At 46.4% G+C, this 22,446-nt stretch overlaps 1 protein-coding gene across 11 annotated transcripts in view; it reads left to right on the top strand.

The window, feature by feature from the left end:
* RYR1 (ryanodine receptor 1) overlaps window positions 1–22,446 on the top strand; it is a 1,215,008-nt gene that overhangs the window by 416,663 nt on the left and 775,899 nt on the right. For all 11 annotated transcript variants that reach the window (XM_086938669.1, XM_086938668.1, XM_086938662.1 and 8 more), the window contains 2 exons: window positions 18,807–18,918; window positions 19,642–19,785. In XM_086938669.1, the coding sequence (XP_086794795.1) occupies window positions 18,807–18,918; window positions 19,642–19,785 (256 nt within the window). The remainder of the gene's footprint in view (window positions 1–18,806; window positions 18,919–19,641; window positions 19,786–22,446) is intronic.

The raw sequence follows: 22,446 nt of genomic DNA, 5'->3' as shown, positions 1-22,446 counted from the left end.
TTTCACAATTAGCGTCTGCAAAACAAATAAAGGAGCCCATTCAGACCTAGGCGCCCTGGGCTTTTGTTACTGCATTGGCTTTAGGCCTAACCAGGCCAGCTTCTTTGTGTGAGGCTTGGTGTAATCATTGGACCATAAAGACTTTAGACCAACCTCATTTCCGTAGCCCAAGATAGTAGTGGTAACCAGATGTTTCTCTGCCTTAGTGGTTGACTCACCTCTGACTTCGATTTCATTACAGAAAGCAGTGAACTTTCTGAAGGTAAGACTGAGCTATTGGTTGTGGAGGAACCCCCCTACAGACCCTTGCCTTAATAGGAGTACTTTCGTTGTTTTGAGGAATTCTTTGGCTCCAATTCTGACCACATCCCAATGCAAATTCAGTCGAACGTGATGATGAGAGCAGTGAGGTGGGCAGTCTTATTCGCCTTATTGGCATTGATGCAGCTGACTATTTGGTCCTGCTGAAGGCTAGTGGACTGGATAAATCTTCTGTAATGGATCTTGAGTGACCTACTAATTGAGAAAATTGGATCATTTACATATGTTTAGCACAAGGCTTCGAATATCTGAATTTGGCCTCACAAGCGGAGAACAAAGCCAGCCTTCTCATAGTAATTCTGCTACGTACTTACTTAACACCAGAGGCTTGCTTCCTTTCAGTGAAGCATTGATGGATCCCAATTTTGAGCTCATGGAGTAACCCAGCTTCTGCTCCTGTAGTGAATTGCAAAGTTGCCCATTGCCATCCTCTGGTGCCAAGTGCCATACAATTCTTGACAGCTTACTCTTCCATGGAGAGGTTTGTAGTGCAGGCTTCTTTCTCCTCTAAACACATCCTTCAAATAGGAAGAGGAAGCAGGTTTAAGCTATGGGAAAGAAGGTCTTCTCTTTAGGGGGCCCTGCCCTTCGATTCAATAATTCAATGTGTCTTCTGGCCTAATACTCCCATGCTCTGTGAGAGGTGTCGGAATTGATGATTTCAAATCTTTCAACCACCTTTGTGACCATTTTGCTGAAGTGTAGATGATTGTCAGGATGCGGGTAAAAAAACACTGTGCTCTGCTGGAAACTGTGGATTCAGTGGCATGGTTCTTGAGTTCCTCAGTTGTTATTCATCATCATGTCTGGATGCGCTCCACAGGGTTCTCAGGTAATGTTCAGGCAAGTCGTAAAGACATGTTATTGATGGAGCTCGCTTTTTTGATGATAATGGCTGATGCAGCCCTCGAACACTTGAAACAAGGTCAGGCCACGAAAGGGTATTGAAGAATTTATGAGGCATACTTTGGGTTTAAATGAGATTCTAACATCAACTGTCAAGATCAAGATGGCCGCTGGGTAGGGAGCTCCAGTGAGGAGCTCCCGGTGCTGGGGATCCCAGTCGGGCATTATCCCGGTTAGCACCTACCAACACGACGGAACGGAAGGAGAAAGAAGAACGGAACGAAAGAGTAACTGGATCGAGTAACTGGATTGGATTAATGACCCCAGAAATGCTCCGGGCGGACCTCCGACGCTGACACCTTCAACGCTGACTGGTAGACACCACGGACCACCTTGCCACCAGCTCCGCACTGGACCCAAGGTGGCATAAGAGATGAGCACCGATAGGGGCGGCTGAAACTACAGGAGCCTAGTCCAGACAGCTCAAGGACCTCGGTGAGCTGGAAGTGGTCCCCCGCTACAAGGCGGAGGAGGGCACTGGAGCTCGGTTGAAGCTCCAGGAGCCTAGTCCAGACAGCTTGACGACGTCGGAGAGTTGGACGTGGTCCCCCGCTACAAGGCGGAGGAGGGCATTGGAGTTCGGCTGCTGCCATCCCTAGAAGCTCAAAGGCACACACGGATGATTGGGCGGGCACCCTCGGCAGCACAGGATCGGTGACGCTGAGGAAGGGGGTCGGCGTCGGCTGAACCGGCGCGGGTGAACAAGCGCCCCCCCCCTCCAAGGAAGGTTTCAAGACGGAGCGGTCGGTGTCTGGAGCGGCTCCGGTGTGCCCCGGGATGTGTTTTCAGCAGTGACTCGACGGAAGACCTCCCCCCCGCCCCCCCCCCCCCCCCCGTCGCCGTCCAGTGGTTCGGTGAGTACCGAATGGGGGCATCTGGAGCGGCTCCGGTGCGACAATGTCAGCCTTTTGGGCGGGAGGCTTCTATGCAGGTCTTTTCACTCTCTGCACGGAATACAGCGCACAAAATTATTTAAACAGCCTCAGGGGCGACGCGAAGGGCAACGACATGCACTCACTTCATATCATACATTCATGCAGGCTTTTTTACGCTGTGCCCGGACTTCTATGTGGCTGTTATTTTCGCGGGCTTTTCACTCTCCATTGTTAACCTGGCTGGGGCCATAAAGCTGGAACCATAAATCGCCCCCCTGCCCACCATGAAGCTACATACCAACGCGGTCAGGGAGCAGCAAAACAGAGATAAGCCACCATCCAGCAGCATAGAAGCTGAACTCTGCTCCCCCCCTCAATCAACATGGAAGATGGACTAATTCGACATCCCCAGAGTAGAAAGAGAAACCAAACTCTGGAATCCTTGCTTTTTGGCTGCCATCTTAGACTGGTCTCTCCCTCTCTTTGTCGGCCATGCTGGACTAGTCTTTCTCACCACTCGAACTCACCCTAGGGAACCCTCATTAGAAACCCTCATAGGCTAATAATAATTAGCGAATGTCTTCCACTTTGCAGTATCATACCTCCAACCACTTCTAATGCACCGATAGTTAGCCCATATAGCATAGCGAGTGAACTTGTTTATAATACTCCGATCATTAGATCATATAGCACCCTAAGAAATGGCCTATTTTAGATTATCATCAACTAGTGAATGTATGCCTTTTACTGCAGTATTATACCTCTACCTGTTTTTGATGCACAGATCATATTGCACCCTATGCATGATTTACCTGACTGTACTGATTGCTTCTTTTGATTTATTTGTCTGACGATGTATTGTTTCTCTCATCTGAACCATGATCCCTCATGTACTTTTCTATGTAAAGCGCTCTGATATCCGCAAGGATCTTGTCCGCGCTATATAAAACTTTCAAAATAAATAAACTGTTATCATGCTAGGGGTTAGGGGGTATAGGGGTGACAATACTGAATTTGTATTCCTAGCGATGGCAGTGTATAGATTATTAATTGCTAGAGCATGGCGGGACCCTATCCCTCCCACTACACAACAATGGATTGCTTTGCTATTGGGGATATTCAACCTTGAAAAAGGTATATATGCTAGGAAGGGTAAAAGAGCAAGGAAATTGGGATTGAAAATATGGAAACCTGTATATCGCTGGAAAGAGAGAGTAAGTGTATGCCTTGGTTAATAATTATTTGTAGGGCTTGTTTATTTTCTCCACCTGTATATGTGTTTGGTTCGTAGTAGTTCATACAGTAATTATTTTTGTTTAATTTTGCATTGTGATCTCTGTTTATACAAATGACAATTGTTGTATGATGTGTGTCAATAAAATTTTAAATAAATAAAAAAAAAAAAATGAAACAAGGTCAGGCCATGTCCCAGTCCTTGGGAATGGCTTCCCCTGTGCACCATTTTAACTTGATATTTCTATGGCCTTTCTTTTCAGAGATGCCATTTGCAACTGCCCTCATGCAGTCACTCAATGAGTTTGGAATATGGCAGCAGAATTTACCTCTTTCTGTTCCCCTTGCTCCCCTGCCACCTCTTTGCCACCTCTGCAATGATGTTTGCATTCTGCAGCAAGAGGTTTTCACTCTGTTGAACTTGGGGACTATAGAAATGATCTTTATGGAGAACGACATCTGGCAGGGGTTTTCTTCCATTTTCTTGTTACCATGAAACATGTAGCACTAAGCTCCATACTGGATTTTTATATCCTGAACTCCTTCCCTCGCAAGTAGAAATTGAAGATGCCTTCCCTTGTGTAGGTCCTTTTGGGTGTGGAGCTATAAGAATAGATGGTGTCCATTGACTTACAGGACATGCATTTGCCGGTCCTACAGTCACATTGAAGGTACCTGCGTTTTGTAGTGGGCTCTACCCTCTATCCATTTGTATTGCCCACACTTGGACTAACATTAGCCACTTATGTCTTTATGAAATTCATGTTGAAAACACAGAGAGGGACCCCTTAAAGCTATCAAGGAAAATTAGGTACTTATTACCGAAACAGAAAACATTCCCTTGACCCAAGAGTTTGAATGTTCCCCTATACAGTAGTTGACAATACAATAAAATATTAAGTACTATGTTCAGTATATATAATAAAAAAACATTTTATTAAAAATGTTTTTTAACATATTATTCCAGAAAGATTAAAACAGCATATAGCATAACAATTATGACAACATAAAAAGATTTTGTTTTAAAGACATACAGTACATATCAACCAGGGGGAAATTGATCAGCAACAATTTACAATTATGACCAGCATAATAGAGACAAACACATATGTAAGACACAACACCTTGTCATTTACAAACACACATCACATGGGACTAAAAAACACAGCTAGTAATACGTTGATCCCATCAGTATTAACACGTCTATGTTTGTCCTTGGATTGTGCCTTCAGAAGCATCGACGCGTTTCAATGGGTTCAAGTTAATTATACCATGTTTATCAAGACACAATGATTTTGTCTCTCTCTTATATCAATCCTATTTTCTCTCCCCTTGATTTGTGGGACTTGGTTCGTTTTAAGAGTTCTTCAATTGCTCTTCTTATACTATACATGACCGTTCCTTGATTAATGATGAATTCAAGGTGTCCCCGAGGCTCTAATTTTATGCACTAAAGGAAAATCTCTTTAGAATAGCATATACTATTGAAACGACACTCGTACCCTTGGTGAAATACCATAGAATTGGAGCTGCACGTGACAGAAGAGGAATACAAGCCTCGTTGTGCTGTGGTATTCAAAATTACTCCCAAAAATTAAATACGGGGGCCATCACCAAAACGGAAATAAGACCCATGAGGGGCACAGTATTTTAAACAAAAGGATCGTTGAACCCACAAACTTCTAAAGATATTTTCTTCTCTCACAGTGGAATCAGCAAATTCTGTATGTGAAGCTCTAGAGGCTCCACCTCCCTTCCAGGAGATTTAGTGGGGCAACCTGAGTTCCTTTCATCTGCTTTCAGAGGTGGTGAATGTCAACACTGTCAGCAAGGTGCCTCTCAACTAAGACTGTTTACTCTGCTTCTATATAACGATTTTATTCTTGGTTGAGGAGGAACTTGACCCCCAGGGTGTGTATGTCTAGTTTGTTGTGCTCCATAAAATCCTTGACCATGACAAGCTTTGCTGTGGGTACGATTAATGGTTATTTGTCATTCCTTTAGTCTTTTATTTGTTTGCCAGATCTGGTGCCATTTTTGAAGGCTCCTAGGGTTATGTGTTTTTTGAGGGGGTTGACCCATTTGTTACCCCTCAATGCACTGTTGCCCTTTAGGGTTGTGAGTTCTGAAGACTATTTTCTGATCAACTTTGACGTGGTTCAGCATATTAGAGCGCTGCAGGCTTTGTCTGCTCATCCGTTTTCAGTTCCTTTTATTCCAGATAAGCCCATCTTGCAGATTGAAACACCTTTGTATAGTGGTAAGTCCATTTAACATAGCCAATCCATACCTTGCCAATGTTCTACACACCTCATCATCCCACCAAGAACGAAGAGAGGTTGCACCGCCTGGATAGTTTATCCAGTATTGGGGTATCTTTCATAGATTCACATGCCTGAATCATTCCCCGTCACCGAGGCGGGAGTCCCACGGTAATAATATATACAAAAGCAGTGCCTTAGAAGAAATTTGTAGTAGGCTGACAAGACTATAGGCCCCAAAAGGCCCAAAACTTAGCAGCCTATCTACCTCATTATATAAAAAGAACTGAAAGCAGTTCCAACCAATCAGCTGTCAGCACCCTCTACAACCTTCCCAGCAGAGACAGTTCTCCTCAGATTTTCACCACACGTGGTGTGGAAGGGAGTCTCCCTGAGTGCCTACTCAGTTTTTCTACTTTTCATCAGGATGTCTGAGAAGAAAGCCCTTTTCAAGGCCTGCAGGATTTGTGATAAAAAGAGGGTCCATGTAGATGATCAGCATAAAGACTGCATCTACTGCCTGCATCCAAATAACATTGTGAAGGATTGTAGGATTTGTCGCACCTTCCCTGCCAAAACCATCAGGGACAGGGAAGCAATGGTTCTTCTATGGCTCAAATCATCTTCTACAGATGATGAGGACAGAGCTTCTACTTCCAGCAAAAGAGCCACATCCAGGGACAGCTTTTCTCCTGAGGGGAAAAACATCACAAATCCTCTCATAGAGCTTCAGAACCCACAAGGAGGTCATCTTCTCCTCCTCTTGACTATCCATCTTCTCCGCCTTCATGATCTTCAGCGTCTAAAGCCCAGGCAAAAACTGTTTCACTGGTGTCTTCTCACACAGTCTCTGTCACTTCTACCACCTCAAGCTCTTCTGCTACGGTGTCTACTTCTGCTATAACATCTCATATTGTGTCAGCCAAGGTTTCTTCAAAGAAATCTTCTGGGGCTAAGGACATTTCTTCAATTTTACCCAAATCATCGCCGACGACCATACCATCGACGACAGTTCCATCGTCAACGAAGTCATCGTCGACAAAGAGCCCATCGACGTCGAAGATCTCGTCGACGAAGAGCCCGTCAACGTCTGGATCATCAAAGAAGAGCCCGTCAACGACTGTCCCATCGACGACTGTCCCGTCGACAACAGCCTCGTTGACGAAGAATCCATCGACATCAGCCACGTCGACGACAGCTCCGTCAACGGCGGTCCCGTCAACGAGAAGTCCATCAACAGTAACACCGTTGGCAACGATTCCGTGACGACGATTCTGTCGACGACGAGTCCATCGACGACGAGCCCGTCAACGGCAATTCCATCAACGATCCAGCCGCCTTCAACACATCTGATAAAGACGCCTAGGTCAACAAAGAGTCCTGTCATTTCCAAAACTCCACCTGCAAGAGTCTGGCCTGCTTTACCTCAAGTGTCTCATGTTTCACCTGTGGCATATACTCATTTTCAGTTGAAAACCTATTATAGGCAGGACTACGCTAATATTTCTCCGCTACTGCCATCGCACATTTTGAAAACATATGTTGAAGAGGGGGAATCTGATGGGGGTGATGGAGACGAAGAAGGTCCCTTTGGGATTGCACGCCATCCATCAGAATTACGGATAAAATGTCAGGAAGACGATGAAGAAGAGGATATTCAGGAGCATTTCTATCAAGAGGATTTGTCTACACCTTTCTATAGACAGCCATATCAAGCTCCACGTTCGGAGGAGACAAGTCATCTCCCTCCTTCATTGATTCAGGACTTACAGGCCATGTTGGCGGACTATCGCCAGAGGTTCCCGCCTACACCGTCCACTCAAACCATACCTGTAGTACCGGCGGATGTACCTATGCCTCCACCACCGCAATTTCCAGTGTCGCCATGACACACTGTAGACCCCACACCACAAGAGTATCAGGATACTTCCTCTTCGGATGAAGATGGAAGAGAGGAAGGCGAGCTGCCTCATGACGACGCACCTGGAGATCCGTGGGATGAATACATAATCCCCATGCCTTCGCCGCAACCCTCTGACTCTCCACCTGAGGACATTGGTGGCTTTCACAATATCAAGCAAAGGGCTGCTACAATATTTGAATTGTCAGTTACTATTGAGCAGTCTGATCTGTTTTTTGCACGACTTTAAGGAGGGGTATAGGAAAATCACCAGGGCTATACCTATCATAGATTTCATTTGGAAGGAAGGTCTTAAGATTATGAAGACGCTGGTTTCTATTCCTGTAGTCCTTCTCGTATTGAAAAGTAGTATAGAGCACCGCCAGAAACTCCATCTTGTCTGGTGGGCCACCTGCGTCCGGACTCTGTAATCTCGCAAGCTGCTTAACAGAGGTCCAAGAATCCATCAACTCAACGCCACCAGATAAAGAGGGCAGAGATTGGATTTGATAGGGAAGAAGTTCTCTACCAATGCTGCATCTTCCATCAAGGCAGCAAATTCTCTTGCAATACTTGCCCGCTATGACTGACAGATGTGGTCAGATTTGTCGGAGTTCATAGATTTGATACCAGAAGATCGTCAACAGGAAGCACGTAAGATAGTGCTTGAAGGAGAAAGGGCTGCATCTGAGATAATAGACTGCGCCCTGGACATTGCAAATACTAACTTTAGACAGTTAGCGGGTGCTGCGGTCCTCAGACGCCAGGGTTGGCTCAGAGCAACCTCCTTCAGACCGGAAGTGCAAACAAAAATCCTTAATATGGCTTACGATGGGGACTCGCTCTTCGGTAAGTACATAGATGACGCCCTACTTACCATCAAAACGGATACCGACACCGCGAAATCACATGGTACCCTGCAATATAAGAGAGGCTCTTTTAGAGGAGCATGGGGTCGTGGTTTTTCTTCTAGGCTAAATTACCACAACCAGCAAAACAGGCAATATCATTCTCTGTATAAACAGCCGTACTACCAATCTTCATACAGGCAATCTACTTCCAGTAATTTCTCTTGTCAGGGCGGAAGACGAAGATCAAATAATCAAGGCAGAGATTCTAACAAACGTCCATGAGCTCTGCCAGACGCCAGTCCAACATTCTCCCTTCCCTGTGGGCGCGAAGATCTCCGCCTTTTCCCAACCATGGCGGAACATCACATCAGATCAGTGGGTCCTCAACCTGGTGGAAAAAGGACACACTCTGGAATTCTTAAAGAAACCACCTACGACCCCGCCCAAGGGCCCCCCTCCCCCTCGTCTTCACTTACTGTTCAAAGAAGCCTTAACCATGTTTCGCAAGAATGCGATAGAGAAGGTTCCAATCTCGCAAAAAGGAAAAGGATTCTACTCTCGCTTCTTCCTCAAAAAGAAAAAGTCGGGAGAGTGGTGCCCAATTCTGGATTTGCGCAGACTCAACAAATTCTTGAAGAAGCAGAGTTTTCGCATGGTGACATTGGCAGATGTGCTCAGTTGCCTCAACGAAGGAGACTTTATGGCTTCTCTGGACTTGGAAGACGCTTACTTCCATATCCCTATACACCCCAAACATTGCAAATACCTACGGTTCACGGTGGCTGCCGTCCACTTTCAATTCAAGGTACTCCCATTCGGACTGAAATCAGCACCAAGAATATTCACAAAATGTTTAGCCCCAGTTTCTGCAGGGAATGCAAGCCTTCCCATACCTCGACGACTGGCTGCTCAAAGGACCATCAAAACAGACTACAAGACAAGCTGTCAAAAATTGCCTTCATCTATTCTCAAATCTAGGGCTCACTCTCAATGCACAGAAGTCACAGTTGCAACCCCTCCAAGTATTAACCTTTCTGGTGGACAATTTCCAGTTGGATCATTGAATGCATTAAAATATGTTACTCCCTTACCAAGATGGAGCTCCTCCGAGAATTGTTAGGGCCCTTCCAATAGGGCGAAGGTGTTTTTCTTCTGCACTGTTTTTGTCACCTACCAAGCTGAGATGTGGACTTCATCCACACTTTCATCAGGCATTACTGTCTCGATTCTGAAGTCTTCCTGGTTTGATCATGACCTTGCAGATAGTAATTGGGTATTGATCCAAGAGGTGAGAAATCTACAGCTAGAAGTATCCATCAGAAGAACAAGTTATTTGCCTTTGGTAAAATTGTTCCTGCTCTGTAGTCTGTCTATCTACAGATTCCTCAAACAAACATCTCTCTTCCCCGTCTAGAGGAATAGTCTTGCATTTTTTCTAAAGTTCCAGTTTAGTTTTTGCGCTCTGCATTTTCTGTGAGTCTGGTTAGTCTAATATTCACATCTTCACTCTCCACAACATTATGTCTTGGCATAAAATTGGAGCTGTGGTGGCACCTGTTGGTGCAGAACTGTTTTACCTTTTCCCGATTCATTCCATGAGGAGAGTCAAAAGGTGAAGAGTTTGCAGGAGTATAACATATCCAACAGAAAGATTGTTACTGAAGGTAAGTAACTTGGTCTTTATTAAATTATGGATTGCTTCTTAACACTGAAGCTTCTCTGAAACCATTCATTCATTGGTTAGCCTAAATGTAATAAAATGTTTAGCTTGTACATCAGCCATACAGGACATTATGTGTCTGTAATTGTTCAATATCTTTAAGAGACCAAACTTACTGAGGGATTGTTTAGCCTGTACACACATTATTTTTTTATTAAACCTTTTTATTGGGGTTTAAACATTTAAAGAGCAATACAGTTTGTCACTGTGTATGATTACATAAACATGGAATTGGAAATTAAAGCACATATGCTGTATCACAGTTGCAAAGAGAAACTTTGTGGATTGACATCATACTGGAGATGGACAGTGTTACATAGAAACTAGGTCTGCCTCTGCGTGAGTCTGTCCTCTTGTAGTAATACCCTCTAGGGGAATAAATAAAGGAAGACTGTCGTTAGGGGAGAATAACTATAATTGGGAGAGGATGGTCAGCTATGGCCTTGGGGCACAATGGGGAGGGTTGAAAGATAGATGTGGTGTGGGTGGGCAGTTGGGTGTATTTCACATGTGTTCTTGTTCATGGGTTGCGGGCATAGGTGAGATATGGTCTTGATAGTTTCCAGGGTGGGCTGGCTGTGGTGACTGCTCGTGCATGCTGTGTCGGGGGCTCTGATGGAGGGGGGTGTGTTCTGTTTGCAACTGCGAGAGGGAGTGTGCAATATGGTACTTTGGACATTCGCTGTAATGTAGAGAGGGACTGGGTGTTTTCAATTGTGTGACAGAGCTCTGGCGGAGCACGGCCCACTCAGGGAAGATGCATCATTTGCACATTCCTCCTAACTCTTCGTGCCTGAGCACATCCTCCTCAGCCTCTCCCCACTTATTGGCCCCTCCTGCCCAGGCTGCCAGATGGGGCCCTGCGGGTACTCGCCAATGCATGGCACTTCTTCGTTTCGTCAACAGGAGGGTTAGGGATGCAAATTATGTCAGGACTTTACAGTGTTTTCGACATCGGAATGCACCTAGTGCTCAAGCTTCCCATGTAGTAATATCGGTGAGCCCTGTGACCTCCTGTACTGCGTTGTGGATGGCATCCTGGCCGAGCCACAGCGTGGGGCATTTCCAGAACATGTGTAGGAATGTTCCGCTAGAAGCTTCGCTGCGGGGGCAGGAGAACTATGAATCTGGATAGTGGCACTAAAGTCGCTCTGGTGTACTCGCGATGCAGGATGAAGAATTGTATGTTTTTAAACCAGGATTTTTGGGGGCACTTACTTTAGGAACTCTAGGGCATGCTCCCATTCCTTGTTGTGCAGTAGACTCCCGATCTCTTCCTCCCACTTGTGCCGCAGTTGAGTGAGCGATATGGCAGTTAGTTCCAGTATGGCTTTGTATATCCAAGTGAATAAGTACCGCCTGGGGCCCATGTGTAGTATTGGAGAACTGTGTGTGTTACTGGTTCACTCTCGGACATGTTCCACATCCGGCGGCAATCCGAAAGCAGTTGCCGGTGGAGAAGGAACTGTCCTCTGGGGAGTCCGGTCTCCTCCATTAGTCGATGAAATATGAAAAGCTGGTCTGTCCAAGTCTGTAAGGCCTGTGTGGTGTAATACTTTCTACCCGAGGGTAGGCTCTCCAGTGGTAGCAGGGAGGTGTTTAACGGGGTTTCTCCAATTAGGCAGTGGATCCGTGTCATATAGGACCGTGCCACCATCACCTGTATTGGGTAAGTCGAGATAGGTCAAGGTCCTGGGAGGAGCAGATCTTGGACCGCTGATATCGGTAGGGGTCCAATGTGTGTGCTGGCTTCTCCCAGATAGCGCCCAGCTGTCCAGCACAATAGCCACTGGAGCTGAGCTGCCAGAAAGTATGCTTCGAATATTGGGGCTATCAGTCTACCCTGGTCTATTGGTGATTGTAATTTAGTCAAGACAACCCGTCGGCGACTGCTACACCAGATGAGGGTGCAGAGCAACGTGTCTAGTTCCTGAAAGAATGGGTGGGGGTAGTGACCAGCAGGTTTGCAAAATGATAGAGAAGGCGTGGATCCAGGACTATCTTTGCTAGGGGGATTTTCCTTAAGGGGGCTAACGGGAGGGTCTTCCAGAACCTAACTGAGGCTCAGATGCCCGCCATTACCCTACAGTGATTGCCGTCATACAGATCTTGTAATGTGTAATACAGTTGTACACCTAGGTAGCAGGGAACCTGAGCACTCCAGGGAAGACTGATGCCCCCAATGCATACCTCTTGTGGGTGCAGGTTGGGGCTAAGTGGGTATATAGAGGATTTTGCGCAGTTGACTCTTCGACCGGCTGCTGTAGCGAAGTCTCTTAGTGTGGTCAAGATGGGTTTTAGATTCATTGTGATATCGTGCACGTAGAGTAGCAGGTTGTCTGCATACAAGGATACACTGTGGGTGACGCCCACTATTGGGATACCGCATTCCTCACCCTCCTCCTGAAGATGAGCCGCCAGTGGTTCCTTCGCCAGGGCAAAGAGTAAGGGGCATAGCGGATAACCTTGACGTGTACCCCTAGTCACCAGGAGGGGGGGGGGTGAGAATTGGTGGCCCAGTTGAACTCTGGATGTGGGATTTGTGTATAGTAGTCTTGTGTAGGTTTGGAGTGTGGGGTCCCCCCATGCTTTGTAGTACTGCAAAGAGATATGGTCAGGACAACGTATCAAAGACCATCTCCACGTCCAGGACCAGGCAAGCGGCGCGGGGAAAGCAGCCCTGTACCTGATCCTGGATGTGGAATAATTTGCGGATTTTCTGGGAAGTACACCTACCTGGGACAAACTCCTGTTATACCATTGTTGGGAGGACTTGGGCGTAGCGGTCTGCCAGTATCTTACCAAAAATCCTATTGTCTGCCAACAACAGTGCAATCGGTCTGTCGGAGGTCAGCTGTTTCAGATCTTGATCCGGTTTTAAAAATGACACAAACAGTGATTCGGGAAGTGACCCCGGGAGTTACCTGCCTTCTAGGGCCACCCCATACATATCCGCTAGCCGGGCTGCTAGGAGAGTGGAGAAGGTCCAATAGTATTCTAATGGTAGGCCATCCACACCTGGGGCTTTGTTTCGGGCCAGGGCTTGGATCGCCTGTGTCACATCTGTTGATGTGATCACCACATCAAGGGAGGTCCTGTCGGGCGGGGTGATTCGGGGGAGCGGGATTCAGGGAAGGAATTGGTCTGCTATTACTGTGCCAGCCTGTTCAGGGTCCCTGTATACTTCAGTGTAATAGTCAAAAAAGTCCTGGTTGATGTCTGCTTGGGAGCAAACTGTCGGCCCAGTGGGAGTGATTATTTCAGTTATGGGGCTTGTGTTAGTGTCTTGCCGAATAAGCCAGGCCAATAGTGCTCCCGCTCTATCTCCCTCACGATGCACCCTGGCGGCATGAGCCCTGAAGTTATATCGTCTAAGGTCCGCTAATACTTCTGCATATGCAGTGTTGGCATCTGCTATCTGGGTGAATAATGCACCATCGGCGTCTGCTGCATGAGTCAGGGTTGCATTCCGTCTCTAGTATTCGTCGCTCTAGTGTAGCGCAGATCCCTGATATCTGCAGAATGCATGCCCCTCTTATGAAGCCTTTCAAGGTGTCTCATTACGTTACGTTAAAATTATTTATACCGCGCTCTTTCACCAACGGTTTCATGGCGCTCTTTGGCAGGTGCAGTGATCAAGGGTGAGGGGGGTTATTCATAGGCAGATTGAAAGAGCAGGGTTTTTAGTAGTCTACGAAAGCAGTCATAGTTGGAGCAAAGACGAAGTGAAGGTGGCAGGAAGTTCCAAGTAGAGGGGGCCAAAACAGAGAAACTCAAACCACCGTGCTTCTTATGTTTGAATTTGGGGACCACTAGGAGGTTGAGAGATGCTGAGCGAAGAGCTGTAAGGGGAATGTGGCGAGTCAAGATGGAAGAGATGAACGCAGGGGCTTCATCAGAGAGGGCCTTGAAAACTGAGCATGCCAGCTTGAAGGTACAGCGTTTGGAAACAGGGAGCCAATGCAGACTGCGGAGGAGGGGGGTGACATGCTGGTGTTTAGGCTGGCGGAAAATCAGGCGGGCAGCCTGATTCTGCACCAGCTGCAGTCGATGGAGGTGGCATGCAGGAATCCCCACGTACAACATGTTGGCATAGTCTAGCCTAGAGGTGATGAGAGCGATGATGACTTGAGTCAGGGCATCTCTGGTGAGAAACCTGCTGATTTTGCGAATCCGCCTAAGCTGGAAGAAGCAGGATGAGGTGACAGAGTTAATTTGTGGTCTCATTGAAAGGTCATCAGAGATAATCACCTCCAGACTTTTCACTGTGCTCACTGGAGTGGGTGCCTTCCCCAGGGATGTTGGCCAGAAGGTGGAACTCCATGGATGATTGGGAGCCCCCACAAGTACAAGCTCAGTTTTAGTGGGGCTCAACTTTAGTTGGCTGTGATACATCCACTCTGCGATGGTCATCATAATCGACTGAAAATTAAGGCGGGAGGAAGGGAGGGAGTTGATGGGAAAAATTAACTGGAGGTCGTCCGCGTAATTAAAGATTGTGACCGGGGAGTTGCGGAGGGAAGCTAAGAGGGGTTGCAAATACAAGTTAAATAGAAGGGGGGATAGTGCAGAGCCCTGTGGGACACCGCAGGTGAGGGAGGTGTAGGGTGCAGAAAAAGTGGAGAGGTGAACAGATTGTGATCGCTGGTCAAGGAATGATCTGAGCCAGTCAAGGGCCACCCCCTGGATGCCGGCATTGTGGACACGGTCGATCAGGATGGTATGATCGACCGTGTCGAATGCCGCCGAGAGGACTAGCAGGACAAGGGCCTGAGAGATGTTTTTGTCTGCACCTTTCCTAAGGGTGTCCATGACTGCTAATATGACCTCCTCGGTGGAGTGAAGGGGTCTAAATCCAGCTTGTTGGGGTTCCAAAAAGGACCCCCATTCTAGCATCCTTGGGGGTGCTGTATTGGCGTTTTCAGCAAAGTATCTCTAGATGTTTTTGTTTTGCTCATGACGGAATACTTGGCCTTCCAGGCAATTGCGCGGTAGTCGCCAAGTTGGGACTTGGGGGCGAGCCGCCATTTAAGGGTAATAAGCTGTGCATTGTGGACGGAGAAGATCCATCCCAAATAAACTGCATGTTGGATTATGGTTAAGCATGGGCAAATTTTGCGAATCTGGCATTCGCGAATTTGCGAACTCGCAATCCGCAAAATCCGCGAACTCTCGCGAATTTTTATTTTTTTTGTGTTCGCAAGGGTTTCTGCCAGTTCGTGAAGGTTTTGTACCAGTTTGCAATTGCGAACTTACTTGTCGGCTCGTAACGGTCGCGACTTTGTTATTTCTACGTCTGGTTCATCATCAAAGGTTCACAGCACCCTCTGTTTCACCACTGCCACCCTATGATTTACCCATGCCACCCTCTGGTACATCACTGCCACCCTCTGATTCATCACTGTAGATTATGGGGGGGGAAAGCAAGCACACCTGCCCTGCTTCAATTTACATGAATTAATTTCTGGTTCATCACTGTAGATTATGGGGGGGGGAGCAAGCACACCTGCCCTGCTTCCACTGACATGAATTAATTTGGGGTTGATTAATGTGTCACTGAATTTAAACTTCCTGTCTGGCACCTGCTTCCTTATCTGTAATTTGCTTTCTGTTGCAGTGCAATTTTTTTTTCCCAGGACCTTTGTAGCCTACTTGTAGCTATTCTATGAGCCTGCTGTGAGGGTCAGAGCAGGGTCATAGAATAGTTGCAAGTAGGCAACTGAACTCTGGAGGGGCCCCTCAGGAAGCACTACAGGGAATGGTTACTAATGATGAGTTTGAACTTTTGCACCTGCTGAGTGCTTTCAGTTTTGCAAAACTCGTTTTTCTGCAGAACAGCAACTGTAATGCCCCAAACAAACTTACTTGTGAAAGTTGATTTCTAATCCAAAAGTGATCCAAAGAAAGTCAAAAAGGCCTCAAATCCCAAAAAGTGCAGGCAAATGTCAACCTGAGGAGTTCTTCTGATAAAAATCATAATTTTCAGAAGGTTTATGCTGCTTGCTGGTGGATTTCTTGTGCAGAATTGCAAATTTTGTAATTTCGCGAGTGCGAGATTGTTGCTGCCCGCCGCATCTACATGTTCGCAATTGCGAACTCTCGCGATGCGTCGCCAAACTCCTGCGGGATCCCGCAGCAAGATCCAAAATGGCGCAGCACTCGCAAAAAATTGAGAAAAACAACTCGGCAAACGCTGAATAACGGTAAGTGAACGCCGCACGCCGCAATATTGAATCACCAAGCAAAAAAATCCACGGTGTGTGAATTTGCGGATTTTCGGTAAATTCGTGAGAGTTCGCACTTGGAATTTTACATAAAATCCGCAAAATCCGCGAGCGGAACGGATTTTCCGCCCATGCTTAATTATGGTAATAACTACAGGCGAGCACAGGAAGGGATTTAGTTGTACCCAGAGATTATAGCTTGTTCACTTTTTCCCGTGTCTGATGGGGTCAGGTCTACTGGATGGTGTCTACCCTGGGTATGGCTTCCTACTAGTGTATCACAAAGCGGGTACTGCTGGAGTTTGCCTTCTGTGTGCGGCAGTGAAGGTTTCCGCAGTTGGTGTTGTCTGTAGTTTTGTAAGTTTATAGGTCTATGGTTTTGTATACTGTCTGATGTACCTCTGCGCCTCGGGTGTGGCGCCGACTTAGGGTTTATGGGAGGGCATACCTGCGCACCTCACCGCTTGGTGGCAGCACTGATGTGGGGCATTCGAGGGGGGCGGGGACAAAGTTGGAGGGATCATGAGTCCGGGCCCCCCGATTGCTTGGGTCTTACCCCCTTGCTGCTGCCCTGTGGAGCTAAGCTGATCATGCTGCACCTCGATTATGGTGCAGAGTAGTTGGCCTGCCCACGAGGTGCTCTCCCTGCGCTCTTCACTTTGCCCTGATGAGTTGCGAGGCCTCGCCGGTGCCACCAGGAGGCTAATGAGGGACCCTGGTCAGGGGTACAGGACTGCGCCTCTGGTTCTGGGTGGGGGCAGGGCTGGACTGGGAACTGAAACCGACCAAGGCAAACTGCTTGGCCAGCCGCCCTAGAGGGGAGGGGGATTGCAGCCGAGCTGTTTGCTAGGGCCGGTTTTGGACGATTTTGTTACAGGGGCCCCATATTGCAGCCCCCCATAACAAAACTGTCCCCCCACACTGGCAGCCCACTGGGGAAATGCCCGGTGCCCTCTACGGCCAGTCCAGCCCTGGGTGGGGGAGGGGAAGGTCTATGCTGTTGCTCCACACTATTGCAAACCTCTATCTCCCTGTTGAGGAGCAGTGTCGCCGCGTAAGAGGTAAGAGATGGGGCGGTCACCGCGAGTGAATGGACGCGCCTCCGCCGCTCTACAGATTGTCTCTCCCTGTTGGCACCGGTCCGTCAGTGGCGGCTGCCATGGCTGTACACCTCTTTCAGCCTGTTTTTCTGCCTCCCTGCCACGTGGAGTGACGTAGTGTGAGTGGTGACGACCCAGCCCTGATTGCTGGCTCTTCCCCATGCCGCTCAGACCCGGCCGCCTAGTCCTCTTCTCCTCAACTGCCCCTTGCGTGTTCAGCCTTCTGGGTTGGGGTCCTGTCGAGCTAGCTGAGACTTTGCCTTGAGTCGGTCCCTGGCCACTGGGTTGCTCACCTGGTGTTGTGAGCTCTTGTCCACGGAGCAACTTCACCCAGTCTGGGCTGGCCTCTCCTAATTCGGTGCTCCGTCACTTAGCATGTTGTCGCCTGCAACCTCGTTCAACTCCAGGTGTTCTGGAGAGTCATATGGCTTCGGCCCTCCCTTGTCTTCCAGCCACGTTGCTGTTCCTTCCTCTGGTCGGGGCGAGTAGGATGAGCTGTGGCAGTTTGCCTTTACGTGTTGGTCTCGCCACTGCTGTTCAGACTGTACCATTGGTCCGAATCTCTTTCCCAGGTGCCAGTAGGTACTCACTGCAGGGCAAGGGGCGCGAGGCTGGTAGGCTGGGTTATCATCAACCGCCTCCTCTTCTCTGGGTTTCTCACCAGCCGCTGAGCACCGTCATGATGGTTAGGGCCGCTTGCTAGGAAAGCCTTGTGGCCCATTGTAGCATTCTCCCCCCCCCCCCCCCCCACTGCAATCAACATTATAATGTATTTTAGTATCTTCATGATACTTGTACTCTTTAAAGATCCAGCCTAATGAATAGCCATTATGACCAATTAACATAGAGCATGATATCACCTAAGCTTATTAGTAAATATTTGGTGATTTGTCAAATACTGAAGGATCATAGAGCTGACACCTCCAGACTCTTGTTACACCTGTGGACCTAACAGCACTCTAGAGCTTCTCAAGCCCGGCAAAACAGCAAGGTTGGAGCCTTGGTGAAACAACATAATTAAAAAGGCCACAAATATAAAGAAATCCATGCTACTGTTATTATTCTATTTACACTAAGAAGCAAGCATTCACCCTTGAATATTTGCATGGCATGACTATGTTTTACTACTGTGCTAATTCTTGGTTTATCACATGCTAAAGGGACATATAATAGTGTGCAAATAATGCAAATACTTAAACTTTTTTTCTTTTTATATCCACCACCATTTCATAGATGTATAGTTGACGAAAAAAGGCATGAAATGAACTTATGTACTAAAGAAAAGTTGGTCATATAGCTGGGACAGATCCTTTGTGAATTCTTTCTTTAATTCAAACTTGAGGACTTTGTGTGGAGATTTCATCATAATCTAGCTGTTGCTCATTCTCTTCCTCACTCTCACACCCTCCTCTCAGATAAGCATCCTTGTGAACTTTAGGAACAACCCTGATGAAGAGGAGTGCCCTGTGCCTTACGATATCCGTGAGGAGATGCTCACATTTCACAACGACTTGCTGGCTCACTGTGGTAAGCAATCTGTCATTCATCTAACTAGTAGACATGAACAAGGGTTCAGGTTTGCTGCCTGTGCAGCTATTGTTGTGCTTCAATATTTACATGCAGTACCTCCTTTTATTTCAGTACCAGAGGCTAACACAGCTCCTCTAATGCACTAACGCACCTCCTACATTTCGCATCCTGGGAACCACATGAAGGTCTAGCAAATTCACCACAGCACGCGGGAGCCTCACAATATTTGTTTTTATGTGCCAAAGTCTTGACCTGCACTATCTTTTGCTACTGAAGTATTGTGAGCTGCACACAAGTACATGTACCTCTTAGTGAGTTCTGCAGCAGCCCCTATCATTTAAATGAGGGACCAATAACTACAGTTAACAGCTGACTAGCAAACAGCCCTCTTATCCCAGTTTTGAGACAATCCTGACCTTCAGTCTGCTATTTTAGTTATGGCACTCACACACTCCTCTGCTAAGGCATTTCCATCATGGCTACAATATCTCCAATCATTTGTGTACTGTGGTCACACATACCAATATTACTCGATCCCAACCAAGGCCTCGAACAGTCCTTGGGAGCCCATCCCTGATATTATTCATCCTCCTCAAGCCGTAGGTGCCACAGTCTTATCTTATTGGAATAGGAATATTTGAAATTGGTTGTTTTCTCAAACGTTCCTTCTTGAATAACTTATGTTTCTCTTTGGTATTGAGATTCTTGCTTGTATTTCAGGCATTGAGAAGGAGGGTGAGGAGGAAGAGGAAGAGGTGGACACCTCACTTCGTGGACGACTCATGAATCTTGTAGAGAAGGTGAAGAATCTCAGGGGCAAAAAAATAGAAGAGGAACCAGAGCAAGAGGAAGAGCCCAAACCCAGTAAGTATGAGGTGGGCTGGGAGGGACAAAGTACTGAAATCTGATTTAGCTGGTATCGAGCAGGCATGGACATGGGCCTACTGTATATAATGCCCATGTGAGGGTTCCTGCATGATTCCACGGTGCAGGGGGTAGGAAAAGGTTGCTCTTTATATGTTTCACATCTGTTGTACATCTGAAGATAACACTCACTCTGTGTATTTGTATGGTATAGCACTTACTACCACTATGTGGGAAACTGAAGCTTTTATGGATAGCAAGCTACACCCTGTAGGGAATATGGTTAGAAGTGTATTGCTTTTGAAACTATGTTGCAAGTGTTTTCTTGTTGTATGTCAATGCCATGGATGTGTGTTTTGAGGAAATGTAGGGAATAAACAGGCACATTATATGTGAATGTGAATGTGAATGTGAATAGGCTTTTATAGAGCGCACTTACACTCCAGGGAGCATCTTGGCGCTAGACATCACTGTCCCGAAAAAGACAATGTAATAAGGATTAAAACAATCAGATACAGAGATCCAGCCTAGCTATAAGGACAATAGGATGCAGTATCTCCTTTCATTTCTGTACCGGAAGATAACACAGCTCATCCAATGCATTATAGCACCTCCTACATCTCCCATCCTGGTAACCACATGAAGGTCTACAAATTCACCACAGCATATGGTGCTTTTCTTAGATCCTCAATACCTTCGCTCATTCTAGCTAACGCAAGGAGACCTCCTCTTGACTTTTTAGAATTTCCTCCCACACAACTTCGACTTTCATTTCAGGGTGAAAAAGAGATTTACCTTACTTCCACTGTTTCAGCTAGCACATTGCACAGAATTCTTAGTTCTAATTTTGTTCATTCTTAGCCCAGCTCTTCTCTGGCCTGTGAGCTTTGCGGAAAACAATTTCTACATTTGTCTCCATAGGTTAACTTTCCTTAACGTCTCCTCTCTCTGATTCCTACCCATTCTCCACCATTAACTCTGCTCTTACCTCTAGCAAAAGCATATTTGTCATAACACTCAATTCAGACTTGAGAAGACTGATTTTTGAAATCAAAAGATCCCTTTATTTTTGTTTCCTCCTGCTTGAAATTGTGTTTAATTCATTGGAAGACAATGGGGAGAATAAAGTCCCACTATTCTTTCTTCAAAAGCTCTTATCAACATTTCCTTCTTCCCAAATGTTGAAAGTATGAAAAGTCCTTTGAGCTGAAACAATAGTAACCAATAAACAACAAGTGTCACTTTCCATCCTAGACAACTCCTACTTCAGCTTCTCTGAATACCAGCGCTAGCCAGCAGAGTGTGTTGATTGATCTTGATTGATACTGCAGCTCAAGTCTGCTCTGAGAGATCAGAAGCTTTGCTTGCGTTGTTCATCGAAGAACTCTAGCCTTGGGACCCATAGGCACATTTTAGGGAAAAATTAAACTACCGCTTACTGCTTTACGGCAGGTCACAGTTAGTTGTTGCTTTTGGAAGCCGCAATGTACCTAACCAAGCATTCACTATGTGTTATTCACATTTTAGGTTTCAGTGCATCATTGTGTGGGGTTGTATTTATCAACTGTACATTATATATAACTCTAGGTTCTTGTAAGATAGTATAGAGTAGTGTGCTCGCTGGTCTTCATTCTGAGTTGCCTGTTAACTCCTTGGGGAGACCCCGGTGCCTGAATTACCGGTTCCAGCCGGTATCTCCTTTTGAGTTAAATGGGAGTATGAGTTGTTTCTCCTGAATGAGGAATAACATGCAGTTCCACATGTTTTTCCCCCTTATTGGAGAGAGATTGGGCCCAGATCTGTGAACACGTATTTGTCAGATGCTTGGAACAGGTGATAAGGCTACAGGAGCTTTTTCTCTTGTGGGTGGGCGTAAGATGGCTGGGAGCGATCAGCAGGAGAGACAATGTTCTTTTTCTTCAACTGAGGGGAGCTTCTTCTGCTCCCCAGTGCTGAAGTATGCGGGAGTCCAGTGTTTCTTGGCATGTAATGATCAGGTCTGGAATTTGAGGGGAAACAACCTTTACAACGCAGTCATTACATCGCACCACCTTTACTTAGCAGTCATTACATCGCAACATCCTTTACATAGCATGTCATTACAACACAGCCATTACATTGCATGTCACTACAACGCATGTCATTACAACGCATGTCACTACAACGCAGGCATTACATCGCAAGTCATTACAATGCATACCATTACAACGCAAAGTACCCTTACACTATCCAACACTTACCCTACTGCTGCACTCACTGGAGTTAGAATAGTAATTTTTACCCCTACACTATCCAACACTTACCCTACTGTTGCACTCACTGGAGTTAGAATAGTAATTATTACCCCTATACTATCCAACACTTACTTTAAATGCGATGTAATGGTATGCATTGTAATGGTATGCGTTGTAAAGGTATAATGCGATGTAATGGAATGCTTTGTAAAGGTAGTTTTTGAAAATGCGATGTTATGGCATGCAATGTAAAATAATGCGTTGTAAATGTTGTTGCGATGTAAAAACTGCGTTGTAAAGGCATGCATTGTAAATGTATGCGTTGTAACGTCATACATTCGTGGCTATCACCTCAGCTCGCAGAGTGAGTGAGATCCAGGCGTTGTGTTGTAAAGAGCCTACCTTGTCTTTCATGCAAACAGAGTGG

Source organism: Lissotriton vulgaris, chromosome 9 (genome assembly GCF_964263255.1).
Source record: "Lissotriton vulgaris chromosome 9, aLisVul1.2, whole genome shotgun sequence".
Taxonomy (NCBI): Eukaryota; Metazoa; Chordata; class Amphibia; order Caudata; family Salamandridae; genus Lissotriton; species Lissotriton vulgaris.
Note: the sequence above shows the minus strand (reverse complement) of the source record. Positions and strands in the feature narration are given on the sequence as shown.